General features: G+C 44.7%; 1 protein-coding gene across 35 annotated transcripts in view; it reads left to right on the forward strand.

Moving 5' to 3' along the window:
- Positions 1-14,033, forward strand: part of fbrsl1 (fibrosin-like 1) — a 269,377-nt gene that overhangs the window by 161,201 nt on the left and 94,143 nt on the right. For 23 of the 35 annotated variants that reach the window (XM_040194987.2, XM_078087536.1, XM_078087529.1 and 20 more), the window contains one exon: positions 1,980-2,048. The exons of the other annotated variants lie outside the window; for them this stretch is intronic. In XM_040194987.2, coding sequence (XP_040050921.2) covers positions 1,980-2,048 — 69 coding nt within the window. The remainder of the gene's footprint in view (positions 1-1,979; positions 2,049-14,033) is intronic. 35 annotated transcript variants of the gene reach the window in all.

A 14,033-nucleotide genomic window follows, 5' to 3' on the forward strand; every position in this document is an offset into this window, starting at 1 on the left:
AAAAGTGTGCTCCTTGGTTTTGGAGAAGGGCAGCCTGAGTGCACAGGATGCCATGTGTCCAACAAGGACCAGGGGCCGCAAGGAGGAGGAAGTGTCTCCTTTGAGGCACTTTGCAACATTACTGGCAATGCAATATTTGCCAGATGGCCTTTGATGTGCAGGGAAGCAATGCAATGCACGTCATGCTGCTCCTTGTCCAGGACTGGACACTCTATCATATTACCCTTCTGCAGCTTCAAGATAAAACTCTGTCTGAGAACCAAACTCTTTTATATATTTCCTTTATATCCGTTCCAACAGGAGTAACGTGTTGGTAAACTACCTTATCTTATTTAATCCTAGAGCTGTGGCAAATTTATAAAGAATTGCAATGCTCTATATTTGTTCCAGTTTTTGTCAGCTTACAAATATCAACCATCGATTTGGAAATAAAATAAGATAAAACATAATAAAAGATTGCATCGCTTTTAACTTTGATCCATGGCCTCAAGTATAACCTGTGTCAAATAGTACATGTCGAGGTACTACCTTTTAACATTTATTGAAGAACATTTATTTTGAACCTTGTTCCACTCTTCTCTCCTCTACTACATCTTCCACCTTTGGACCCAACACACAATTGAGGAAAATGCCAGTTTTGATAACCAGGGAGCGCCGGAACAACAGATGTCCTCGAGCTTTTTGTCTTTCTGCTACACATCTTCACCAGGCCCTGTGAGCCAACGCTTTCATTTTATCCTTCCCTTTAATCCACATCTCCTCCCATTGCAACGCTTCAAGACAGCTGGGTGTCTGTTTGTGGTCCATTTATAGTTGTGCCGGGGTAATTAAGAGCTTTCAGTAAAATGATAGCTTTGTCGGGCTTCTCAGATGTTACCTAGCAAGCCAGCCTAGAAAGGTGTTGGTGTAACGCATTTATCATCGTCATCTGGGGCTAATTACCAGCCTATAAATCACTGGTCTGACCCGGACCAGCTACAGCTGAAAGAAACTAGGCTCTGCTAATCCTTCCCCAATGGTTTCTCTTGTTTAATGTCTTTTTTCCCCCCATTAGCAACATTCATTTTCTTTGTTATCAACAATTTGAGAATTATCATGATTTTGTTAGCAATGAGCTGATAATCAAATGATATGTTTTCATTATAGGATCCCTTTATTCTCCACTTTATTATACCTCGAGCTCATTTAAAGCTGAAGGAGATAACATTTTCTGCAGCATGCAGGGCTTAAAGTGTCCTCGCCCTGACTTTTACAATGATAGGAAGGTTAAGTTATCACTGCGTTGCCGCCTTTCAAGCATCCTCCATTTCCACTTACTTACCAGATCCAGCAATCCCCGGCCAGTCTATAAAATCCCACAGCTTACTTTTCTTTAATTAAATGCCACTCGTAATGCTCCCTGTGCACCCCGTATGTCTGCGGCCGCAGCTGATGCTTTAAAAAGCAAAGAGCCACCTTTAATGCGGTGCGCCGTGTGCAGCTCAGCTGCACCAAGGGGCCAGAGCAACCAGGCATCCATCTTAACAAGGTCACACCGTTTGATTTTTAATATAACCGTCAGTGCTCAGGCCCGCCGTCCTGCTTTGAAATATTAGCGCTCATTAATGATGTGGAAGCCGGCCCCGCCTCTCCCCTCCTCGCAAAACCCCATCAGCAATCATTCTGGACATGAGGGTGTGCAGACGCACATCTGTGCTTAGACCGGCTCCCCCTCACTGCCCAGGGCTGCCCAAATGCCTGCTTTATGGGTCAGTTTTAGGGCATCCATTATGCACACTTAACAACCACTGTAATTCTCTCAGATGGGTTGGGGAAGTGAGGCGATTAGCTGTTAGGTCTAAACGTGGGTTGCCTTAGACTTTGACCTTTTGTTTTTGGCCGTTGAAGATGTTGTCTCTGCCTCATGCCGAGAAATGTATCATCTGCAGTGTGGTCTGTGTTTTATTGTGTTTTTCTCTTTTTAATTTGTGTCTGATCAGGAGGCTGAGATGAAGTGTCATCTTTCAGAAGATGATGCAAGGAATTGGGCCCGGAAAGATCTTATTGTTGTACGTATACATTTTTCCATTTTCTGAAAGGCTAGTTTAAGGGTTATTATTATTATTTTATATTGTGAATGTATTTAATTTTGCTTCGGCACAAGAGCTGTGAAAGTGAAAGTTACTGGAAGTTGTTTTCACGTCAAATTGCTGGATCCCAGAGCTGTAAAAACGAGGCATAAAGAGTCAGGGTCAAAAACAGCTCACTCCTACACAAACATCTTATTAATCAGCAGCTTTTGTAGCACGGTTGAACTTTTCTGTTCTTCTTGTTTTCTGCTGCCCACTCACTTAATGCTCCGCAGAAAAAAAGGGGGTGTACTTTAACAGCAGTGCTTTATAATATTCTACTACAAATGAACTTTATTGTTCTAATTCAGTGCTTCGAGTCCTTTCTTCCGAGAAAGCACTGAATCATGACCAACAACTCTGCTCAGTCTACTTGACGACGTGTTTTTGTGACTCCATCTCGATTGCTTTACTGCCCGACTGCAGAATATTCCATTTGAAGCAGCGCTTACGCAAGCAGTACACTCGTAACAAATTACACCAGCACCTCCTCTCAACGTGACTTATCCCACTGGGTCGATGGAGATGCAAGGCATTCCATACGTTATTGTGCTGTGTGCCCTTGGAGCCGACGGCGTGTTTACACAAGCCATATTCCTTTCTGCCTCTTCCTTGGCTCAGTTCCCTGAGCGAGATTTCCAGGTCACAGTCTGACCAAACTGCAAAAACACACTTTTTTCCGAGCCGCCCCATTTGAATGCACAATGTAACGGCCGCTGTGGTAGAACTTCTCAGTTGTAAATCTGAGGCCGGTGACCTCATAAAGCGCGCTTGACCTCCACGATGAGGAGGCTGAATGGGCCCCGCACCATTAAGTTCACAGATGCCATCAGTGTTCGATTTCAATGCTCCAACTGTTTGTAGTCAGGACCAGTGTCTCTCGGAAAAGTCACTAAATGGATGATCGACACTACTGAGGAAAAGTGATTTATTAGCTGAGCTCACGTTTTAGTATAATGACATTGTGTGCGTGTTTGCATGCATGAGTTTGCACCTCACTGTTTGTACGAAGCTGTTTGTAGTCCCACATTCCTAAAGAATATTTTGGGTGGCCAGTTATGGTTGCAGGCTCAAGGACTTCTCTTTGTTGAGGTTACCCCCATTTTCTAAATACACCTTTTATTGCAGTTTTTTTAGTTTGACTGAAGGTTTTACTAAGTGCACCTTTTTATTGGACATTTGAACAATAATTCCTTAGATTCAACCCCACTCACCCAGGAGATGTAAAAACCACAGGCAGTGCAGGTGAGAATGAAAAATGGGGTTAGCAAATGGAGGCAAATAACTAGCCAACAATTTGTATCAATAATGATTTTAATGGATACTCATAACACACTATCCGTCTCATGGGATGATTCCACCGTGCAGCGTGGAGTGCAGTAAATGTAAAGACGTGCACAACGGCCCGTGGACACTTTTTCATCACTAACAATCTGTTAGCATGTTAAAAGACAACTCAAGTAAAATATCTCTTATTAATCTCTTGGGTTGCACACACTAACTGTAAACAAGCCCTAGAAAGTCCTTTCCAGTGAAGGTGGGGGTCTCTGAAGTTAGGGTGGTCAAGGCTCGACAATCAGGGCTAAAAGCAGCACACAGTCGGCCCTGGCGGGTTTTTTTTCCAAGGGCCCCACTTAAGGTCTCTTTTGTGGCTCCAGATGTTTTGTGTAGCTATTGATTTAGCTGGGAAGCAGGCCTACAAAAAGCAGCAGGCATAATGATGGAGAGGCAGAACCACAGTGTCATTGTTGCCGGGCTTTACAAAAGATAGCTGCATGCTTAATGTGATTTAGAGATGGGTTTCAAAGCCGGGGACTTTAATGCCTTTGAGAGGGAGGTTACCAAATTGAAATGCAAATCTTAACATTTTGGAATTCATTAGGGTTGACGCAGCACCTCGGAACAGCAACAACAGATGAGCGTTGTTGAGGAGGGTTGGGGGAGTTCTCCAGTCTTTCAAATTCCATCAAAGTCCAAGTCTCTGACTTTGTTGTTTCGCTGCTTCGTGGTCAAATTCTTCTGGTTAAGGTTGATGTGAAGTCTGCCGTCATTGCCAATCTGCAAATAGCTGCAAAATTCCCACATGTAAAAGGTGTATGGCGCCCTGCTACACTCACTCTGCAACATGTTATAACATCTGTCAAGTAGTCGAGCAACGCACACGCCTTTCTAGGTATGTTATGTATGTAATACATTATGTATTATAATGATAATATGACCCATCATAATTATATAAATGATGTCTGCTGCAAACTTTGCTTCTGTGTTACACTCCTAACTAGAACACCAAGTTGCAGTAAAGCTAGAAGGAACTTTAGCTTTTGAGGAATTTAAAAGCTAAGGAATCTGATAGGGAATTGGAGATGAACGTTGTTATAAAAAGCTTTTATGCTTCCTCTTTCTTTGACAGTTTGAATCACTCGGTTATTCTGACATTCCCAGAAACAAGCCTTTGCACGTCCGACACACACACATACATACACACACATCTTTTACCAACGTATGGCACGTCCCGATCTGTATCTCCGACACACACTACCCCCAGAGAATTGATTAAAATCAGAGAGACAGGCCTTGAACATAGCTGCTTTTGTCTGAACAAACAAAGGCTGCTTCTAATTGGATTCACATTGAGAGAGGTATTTAAAGCAGTCGGGTAACTAACACCAGCTGATGGCTGATTTTACAGGGCATTTCGTGACCCAGTCACGCGTATTGGTCAAGCCCTGCTCCAGCAGAGCACAGGTATGTCAAGCAGCTCCTTTTAATCTTCAGGGAACATCACTATCAGAAATCTATCCGTCAAAATTGATTCAGAAGTCTCAGATTCCTGCTTTAGGTGCACTTAAATGCACCACCACCAATTTGGCAGCTGTACAATTTTGGCTAAAGTTCAAAAATCTTGATGTTTGATTAAATGCAACTTTAAGAAAAGAAGGCCTTGCACGAGGCTGACGTGACCTATGGGAGGGTAATTCAAGCAGCCCAAATAGCACAAGTTACAGATAATTAAACCAGCGAAAGGCTGATTAGAGGCAGCGAGACAAGAAATCAATGCAACATAGCCAGGCGAAGCGTGTCTGATTGTTTACGTACCTGGGACACACACACACACACACACACACACACTGAGAGGGAGAGATTTTGTATCTGGATTGGAGTCAAACATTATAAAGATGAACGCCAAATGGCTGCAGTCAGAGGCCGCTGCCTCGCTGCCCATCGCTCACCCAGACACAGACACTCCATTAACTTGGCTCTGAACCTGGATTAGATCCTACCGCAAACCTGATTGTCTGCCCGCCTCGCCCCCGTCCCGTTGACACTGGCTTTCCCGGGCCGAAGAGGCAGCCCGGCTTAATGGCTGGTGCTGAGCCACAGCCCGGCCCGCTGGGTCCCGCAGGATCAGCCCAAGAGAGACAAAAGTGGACTACGGGGTAGATGACTGCACGGAGCCCTGAGAGATCTCTGTGTGTTTGCACAGTCGTTCTGGCATATGAATAAAACTTCAACTGTTGCTTCACTCTGGGATTTTTGGCGATGAAACAATGACTAGTTACACATACGACACCTGCCAATTTAGTGGTGAACAAGACGACCGCAAGTGAATCTAAATGTAAATCTGAGCGTGTAGTGATAAGTTCTAGCGGGGTTTTACTGCTCCTATGCTAGACAGAAACACAACATGATAAATATTTATGCTTCTAATTATTCTATTTGCATTATTAATTCCCCCAAAATAGCTGAGCAGAAGATCTCATTAGGGTAGGAAATTTGTCAAAGCTAATAACGCTCTAGTTGAAAAAGCATATTTAGATCTCATCCACGTTTCCATAAGTTCATAAACTGCGCTGTGAATGCGTACATTAGAAGTATTTCCTCAACTGAGTTGACTGGAGAAATTAAATATTAGCTTGAATATAATTACCATTTATTAGCAAACTCTGCCATTGCAGATAATGAAAGTCTTAATGAAATGTTTTGTTGAATTTCTTTCAGAGGAAGATGGGAGGTGGGGGGGCTTGTTAGCTCTTTAGTCATCATGCCTGAAACCCAAATATATGTATAGATTTTTTTTTTTTTATTGACTGAGACAGCTGCTGTAATTTTAACATGGGACCACGGGCCCCATTGACTGAGGAAGCGGTTCAGTCTGCTCCAAAGCCTCCCGTGAGCGTAATAGGCTCCTCAGTCTGGCAGAGCTATTACCAAATTCAACACAGACCATTAGGCCGCGTGGGCTTAATTGCACATTAATTGGATAATTAGTCCTGCACTTTGTTTTCTCCCATTTCCCCCAAATCTTCTCCCTCATTGTGGCAAGTACACGGCCATTCTCTAGATTTCCCTTTTTTTTCATTATGTTTTTCAGCACAGTGAGGAAATACAGTAGGTGGTGCAGTCATCCTGTAGCTGGAGATCAGCAGTAGGGGGGTGGGGGGGTTTCTCCATGTGGGTGTGAGGCCAAGGCTGAGAGGATTGATGGAGCCTTAGGTTGTCCTCCTCCCTTGCTGTCATGTTGACCCACAATACATGCTGTTTGTGTCTCTGCCAGCAAAGAAACCAGACGAGAGGGGTGCATAGTTAAATAGGAGCAACTCTCTAGTGCGCTAGTTGCATTATTTATAAACTTTTTAAAGAGATTTTATTCATCCCATCTCCGTATATTTCTCCCCGCCGTTACTGTCGGTGCTTTAGACATGTGCCTCAACTCTCTGGGATTGCCACCATTAAACCTAGGGAGCCATCTGATAGAGTAATCAAAGTAAATGTTTGGCACATTTGATAGCGTTTGAAATATCTTCGTGTTACAAAGCTCTCCGGGGAGAAAGAGGGACAGGTTTCTCATGCAAATAGCCGGTTTTCTGATATGCCAGTGTCAAAAAATCCACATTTATCTCAGCGCTGTCAAGGAACACACAGAGCCCCCACTGATATGGAAGTGGATGTTGGGCTAGGTGGGAGGCAGAGGAAAAGTGTCAGCCACATGACAATGTGGCCCGGCAGTGCTTACTGAAAGCATTGTCTTACATTTACAAGTGAATCTGCTAAGCTGTACTTTGGGTTTTATGTGCATTTGGTGTACATATGGATGCCAAATGATTAGTAAAAGGAGAAGATGATAGAAACATAAAATCCTATGAATGTTAACTGCTCCGCCTTAATGAGCAAGCGTTGTCGTTCTCTACCGGAACATGAAAGGTTTTCTACTGATTAGACCAGTCAAATCGCAAACCTTCACTATTCACAGTTAGCAGAAGCCGCTTGTGTCTGTGTGCTAATAATAGACATAAAGTATGATCATTCCCGAAGTGTTAAAACGCTCCTTATAAACATTGGTGTGTTTTGGTTTTGTTTATTATTCAGCTTGTCCAATTACCATTGTAAGAGGGAGTGTTTCTCACCAGCCGCTGAGGGAGTTTGACATTAAAAGGCAATGAGGAAACATCTGTGTCTCCGCTTTGCCGCACATCTGCATCTCATTTCTACCACCGGCATCCAAATAGACAGCGCCTACGATACGTGGGGGGACGGGGGGGGGGCACCAAGGTGCATAGGGCTAGTGAAGAGAGAGAAGGGTTACCATGGAAACACATACCTCACATGGGTTTATGGGCTGCATCCTATCACATGCTATCAATTACCATAAGTCTTCTGGCAGGGAGGGCGGTGGTTAAGGTACCTCAGCAGTGAATGACAATGTGTTGATCCACACACATCTGCAGGAGTGCATCCATGCTCCTCAAATCCAGGAGAAAATGGCATCAGATTTAGTTTGCGACAATAGAAAGATTGAGAGCGCCTCTAATGTGTTTCCCGTCATGAGCCCGTTTGCAAACCGATATTGAAAATTTGAAAAACGATAATGCTGCCTGCGTTTCCTGTGTAGCCATGTCAAAGTGTAAATAAATTATTGCAAGATCAAAACTAAGTGAAAAGAATAACGCTTCACAGTCATACATTTATGCCGCATAATCTTTGACTGGGTGTCATCATGCTTCTCGCATTCACGCGTCGTACAGCCGCGGGGCACGAAAAGCCGGCAGTGAGAATTGTGTCATAGCACCGCGGTACATCAGTGCAATTTCCTCAAATGGCATCTTTTCCCAAGATCCCATCGTCTGACCTCTGGCGCATGGCGACGACGCTGAGAACATTATCAGATGTGTTTGAGCAGCTCCCATCATCGCGACCCTGGTGGGCGGGACACATATCGAGTGACCTTTTCCTGCACGGCTCCCTGATATTAACGCAATCTCTCTCTTATTACCATGGGAACATTTCACAGGGTATTAGACTTAATAAATTAGTTTTTTTTCCTCCTTTGGCGTCCGTGTCCCCTCTCCCTTGGCCATCTCTCTCCCCCGTCCCTTCCCACCCTGCTCCCATCTCCTTCCCTGCTCCTGAGCCGATAACCCGGCCTCCCCGGGGGCCCGGCCTCCATAATCGCGTCAGTTCACGGCCCTCTTATTCCAGCAGAATTGCTTAATTGGTATGTGTTCTACATAACTGTTGGAGTATTAGACTCACAAATGAAGGTTAGAACCTCGGTGCTTGTAATCGACTGAAAGAAATTGATTTGTGCTCAGCCGCCCTACTGGGACGAGACTTTATGGTTCTCTGAAGAAATGAAGCTTTTATAATTGTGTTTCCCCCCTGCCCCCCCACACACACACTCTCTTCTCCTCTCTCCTCTCTCTCTCTTTTTCTCATTTCCTCCCTGCTAACTGCTTTGTTGACATTCATGAAAAGGAAAGACCCCGGCGTTGTAAAGGTGAGGCGTCTGCAGGTCCACGTTACGGAGCGCGTAGGTTTCCCGGCTATGAAGCCGGTTTAGAGCGCTCAGCAGTGACTGTGTGTCGGGGTGCTCTGTCAATGGAAATCTGATTGCATTATATGCCATCATTTAGATGCAGTTAAGCACCATTATACAAACCAAACCTGACCAGCAAGCATAAATTGGCTTATGATTGATCTTCATGGATTGTGCAGCGCTTTATGGCTTTGCCTCAATAGCTGAATGTGTGTGATTAACGCAGGTTTTTTTAGAGCTCTGTGGCACATCCACTAAATTGGTCAGAAGGGGGGAATCTGAGAATGACCATTGTCGTTTAAAGAGAGACAGCAGGAGACATTTAGGTATATTAGTGTTGCACTCCTTTCCTTCGTACCGTTATCCAAAACAGAAAACTGTTGTTCTTATTACTGTCGTATGGCCTCGTGTTACGCCTCTATATGCAATATGTCACCAGCATATTAGCTGCCTTATTGTTTGTTATTGTGCCAAAAAGAGGTCACAATAGAATTGTAAGATGATACAAAACATGTTGTTGAAAGATAGAAGAGGTAAAAGTCACAAAATAACCAAACCTAATCAAACATAAAGAGAAACAAACATAACAAGTAATTGAAGTGTTGTGAAATAACAGACTTTACATGACACACTTATAGCCGTTACATCCGGCAGGATGAAATCAAACGAACGCTGTCTGCCCGGTGTCTTACGCATGACAACCCCCCCCCCCGACTTATGTGACCGTAGATTAGTCGCGCCTGCTTGCCAGGTGGGCAGACTCGGATGCGCTCGGCGCGGAGGTTTGCTTCGACGCAAAATCCCATTTCACGCTTGTGCTAATGTCACACAGAGAGTGAAGCAGAGTGAGAACTGGCAGGTGGTGTTTACCGGCGAGATCACCCCGAACCGCCAGCCACCCTGACACCAGATGCTGATCTGATTACGGGGTGGCATGTAAGAGACTCCATGAATGGATGGAGCCGGCCAAGTGGTACACTCAAAGTCGATTAAGTGAAACAGGTGATGAGTTGATTTGCGTTGCGTCGATTTATTTTCATTTTGTCACAACATGGGAGTGGATTCGGGTAAGAGATGAGGCGTGTTGGCTCACTGTGGAGGAGTTCTGTTTTGCGAGGTGAGATTCTTCTCGGGGCCACGCTCTACCCTGTGAAGTGGCTCTTTTGTGTGTTTTAAGGTGTGATTACACATTTGCTTCAGGTGCTTCCTGTTTGGGTGGAGATAGGTTCAGCGGAAAATGAGCACATTTACTCTTTCAGTACTTTGATCTCTCCTTTTGCCCCTCAGTGTGCAACGTTACAAACAAAGACACTTTCTTGGATGCCGACAGAAAAGTAAGCAGATCTCTTAAATCATTGAGAACTTTCCAAGAAAGTCTTGTTGTCCACAACAGATTATGTGTGGAGCAGCCTGTGGAACGTCGCGTTTGTAGTAGTCGTATCATTCCTACACCCACTTACCTGTTCATGTGTGTGGACACATTTATAGAATTCATATAAACTCTGACAATTTTCCTGTGTATATTTACCACATGCTGGAACTTTGCTTACAGGTGGCGTGAGCTTTGTAGTGTTTCCCCCCCTGTCACTCTCCTCGCCTGAAGGGGGCACTGGTTTCCCTGTCAAAGTCTGCTGCTTTTACTGTTCCTGCCTTTTGTGGCATTGATTGGACTGGAGCTGCTGGGGTGAAACTACCAGCTGTTTTAAACATGTAGAGAGGAAGGAATAAACCTGTAGAGACAAAGCTATTTGTCTTCTTCCCAAATAAAAAAAAATAAAAAACGCATTCTGAGCTCTGCAGTGGCTGAATGATGAACCCATTCAGAATGTGACTTAATGAAATGTTACTTATATCATGAGTCATTTCAATCATACACAAGGTGCTCTCTATACGTGGACGTTGTTTATTCTTCGGGCCTTGATATTATCCAGCAGATGCAAATTAGATTTCCACAGCCTGTAGCAGCAGTGCCACCTCTCCAACGCTTTACCGGAGCTTCCCCAGCATTAGTATTCCAGACCCGGCTCCCTCTTGGATCTAGGCTAGGATTATCCAAGCTCTTAACATCTTAGCTAAGCTGGTTAACACCTGTTTTTATTGACATGGGAACACCGTCCCAGGCGCCGCGTCTCCTGCGGTTTAAAAAGAGCTTCTCTTGCTCTCTTTGTGGAGGCTGCGGCCCACATAAGTGACTGTTTTCCCACCACAAGTATTGGGAGCAGGTCAGCAGCTTTGCGCGGGTAATTATGAGTCCATTTTCATCCCCACAAGCGTTCTTATCACAGCACAATTTGTAACACGGCTACATGAGAGGTAAGTCAAGATACTTACCGATATGAATCACTTGTTCAGAGCGAAGCACAGTGAAGTTGTTTTGCCAGGTCCTAGACATGAAGCCCATAGTTTATTTAACGTTCCTGCTCACATTTTTTAGAGTGATTTACAAGGGGAAAGGAGAACAGGCTCTCTCTATGTGTTTATTATGCCTAATATTTCCATTGGGGCCCACGTTTGCCCCAGTGTAACTGATGTAATATTCTATAAATCCCATTCAGGCTGTTGATACAGCCTGGGGGATTCTGGTTAGCAGAGGCTGTGTAGACTCAGAGAAATCCTCAGACTTGCCTGTGTGTCTGTTTCAAAAACTCTTCCCAGGGTCAGTGGGGAAAACTTTGAAGAATGTCCCAGGATTTGTCTAAATCATAGGGCATGGATCTTCTTAAGCGTCGCTGGCATTAGAGCTGAGCCCTATCAATGATTCCATTAACCTAAATTCCAAACCGGGCTTCGCGACATGACCATATTAACCCCTCGGATTTTACCAAGCTCTTGATCCCTCGCTATTTAGATAGACGGGAATTATTGGTCACTCACATTTGTATGGCTACTGGCTGTGTTCCCGCACCAGACAGGGAATTATCTGTAATTTGACCCCATGTTTATCTTTGGCACTTATGCCTCCACATATTTTCTGCTTCTTCTTTTTCTTCTTGCCTCTAGTTAGAGCGTATGGTGAATGCCATCATTGGCGTGGGACGATAAGGTGGACGAGGGTACAGTCCCAATAGGCTGATTTTTACCTTCCTTCCATAACCAATAATCATCGCAGGCTAACATCCTCGGAAACGAGAGAAGAACCAAGTGTCTGCCTTCATTAGGACAAAGGAACGTTGAGAAGGAGAGCGTCTGACAAGCCAGTAACGCCTCATTGTCCCTGATCTCAAGTTTCCTACATTTCCACAGCTCTCGTTAAAGGACGTGTCGCTGCTGTCACCAGGCGCTAACTCGTTATCTCCTCAACGCCGTCAAGCGCTGTAATTAACATTCAATAACTGTAACTGATCCAGCATTCTTCATCTCTCGCCACTAATTGCCACGCTACTGTGCTTGCTCATAAGTGCTTCTCGCGTGTGCGTGTCTGTGTGCGTGCATGCATGCATGCGTGCGTACATGTTTGTACACATTTCTGTGGTTCATTTTGACTCTAAATACAGGTCAGAAAGCAGTTGATCAGTTTTCCTTGCAGGAGTCACTGAGTTTATGCGCCATGTAAAAAGTCATTTTCAGAATACTTTTGCAGGAAATTTGGACATTTTAAATGTCCGCTATCCAAGAGCTGGTAAATTAAAGCGCTGCCGACAGATGCTTTCAGTGGACTCCTCATGAATAACGCAACCTGTGTTTTCACCGTTGAAGAGCGGAGTGGAGGCCCATTTGCCGAAATCACAATTACTGTAATTACAAATTTCAAGGGAGAGCCTGCCTATGGTTGTGAGGACAGAGGGTGTACTAATAGTTAAAGAGGTGCACCATTGGCCTGTCAGCCATGAATAAGCGCCCTTCTCTTAGCACATCCTCCATAGCATCAAACACAGCCTCCCGTTGGGAATGTGTAGCTGTCACGCTGCTATCGACTTACAATGGCCCAAGGGGAGAGCTAAAAAAAACATTCCTTTTGCGGCATCACATTTCCTTTCATAGTTCCCCGCTGATACCTTGTGGTGTCGTCTCCGTTTTAGTAGGAAATGTTTTTGTTTCCCCCTTAACTGCTCCTGCCTGACCTAACCCGAGCTGCAGCCATCAAAACAAGGCCTTACGCATAATTAGTCTGGGTCAACTGATACTCCCCGGCTCCACACGTCGCTGTCGTCTACTCCGCCAGCGCCAGCCAAAAGCCAATGAACTGTTTGCAATTTATTCTCAATTGAATCAGTTGAGGTTGATGCGGGTCTCGTTGTTCGGAGGTGAACTGCTAGATGCAAGCCGATACGAGGGCTACCCGCGAGGCCAAGTGCGTCACCGGGACCACGTCCGGGGAGTTCTACGGAGGTCTGAAACAGATACGCTATCACCTGGTAGCTCTATGCTACTGGCCCATCCTCAGGGGAGTGGGGCGAATGCCAGCGTAGGGTTACTGGGAGCCAAGACGGCCCCAGGAGAACAAACTAAACCCAATGGTTGCATAATGTTTCTTGTCTCGGTTTCATGTTTGGGCCAGACGTTTTATTGTCAGACACATCATGTACTTGTCCATTGTTTTACATCGCTTATGTTTAGCTGTTTTGCCCAAAGTAATTAAAAAGAGAGTGTCTTAGCAAGGTGTCACGTCGTCACAAGGCTCCAGACCAGAGCCAATGGTTCCTGACCAAGTGTACAGTTGGGTTGAGATGGGTGACTGTACAATGTGAAGGCCATAGCGTATGATTTACACATCATGCCCTCTATGGAAGCATTTGCCTTTAATATCGTTCTTCACTTGGTTCCATTAGTTTATTTGGTAGGGAAAGTTGCCAATTAAGATTATTAATTAAGGGGTTGAGCAGAGGCCATTTTTCATGCATGACTTATTCATCGAGTTTCATGAGTGCACGTCGTCAGAAGCTATAAACACCAAACTGATGTGTATATTTCCGTTTGTGTCGGGCTGTGGTTTAACCCGAAATATAGATAACCTGCTTTTTTAGCAAACTCACAGCACCCATTGTGGTTTTAACATGCTTGCACAATACGCACATAGGTTGTGGTTCTGCTCACATTTTCACAACGGCTCACCACCAACGGAACTGCTGTAGCTGCAGTTCGGATTGTCACAGCCTCTCCTCCTTCCTGTT

The sequence above is a fragment of the Gasterosteus aculeatus genome, chromosome 13, assembly GCF_964276395.1.
Source record: "Gasterosteus aculeatus chromosome 13, fGasAcu3.hap1.1, whole genome shotgun sequence".
Taxonomy (NCBI): domain Eukaryota; kingdom Metazoa; phylum Chordata; class Actinopteri; order Perciformes; family Gasterosteidae; genus Gasterosteus; species Gasterosteus aculeatus.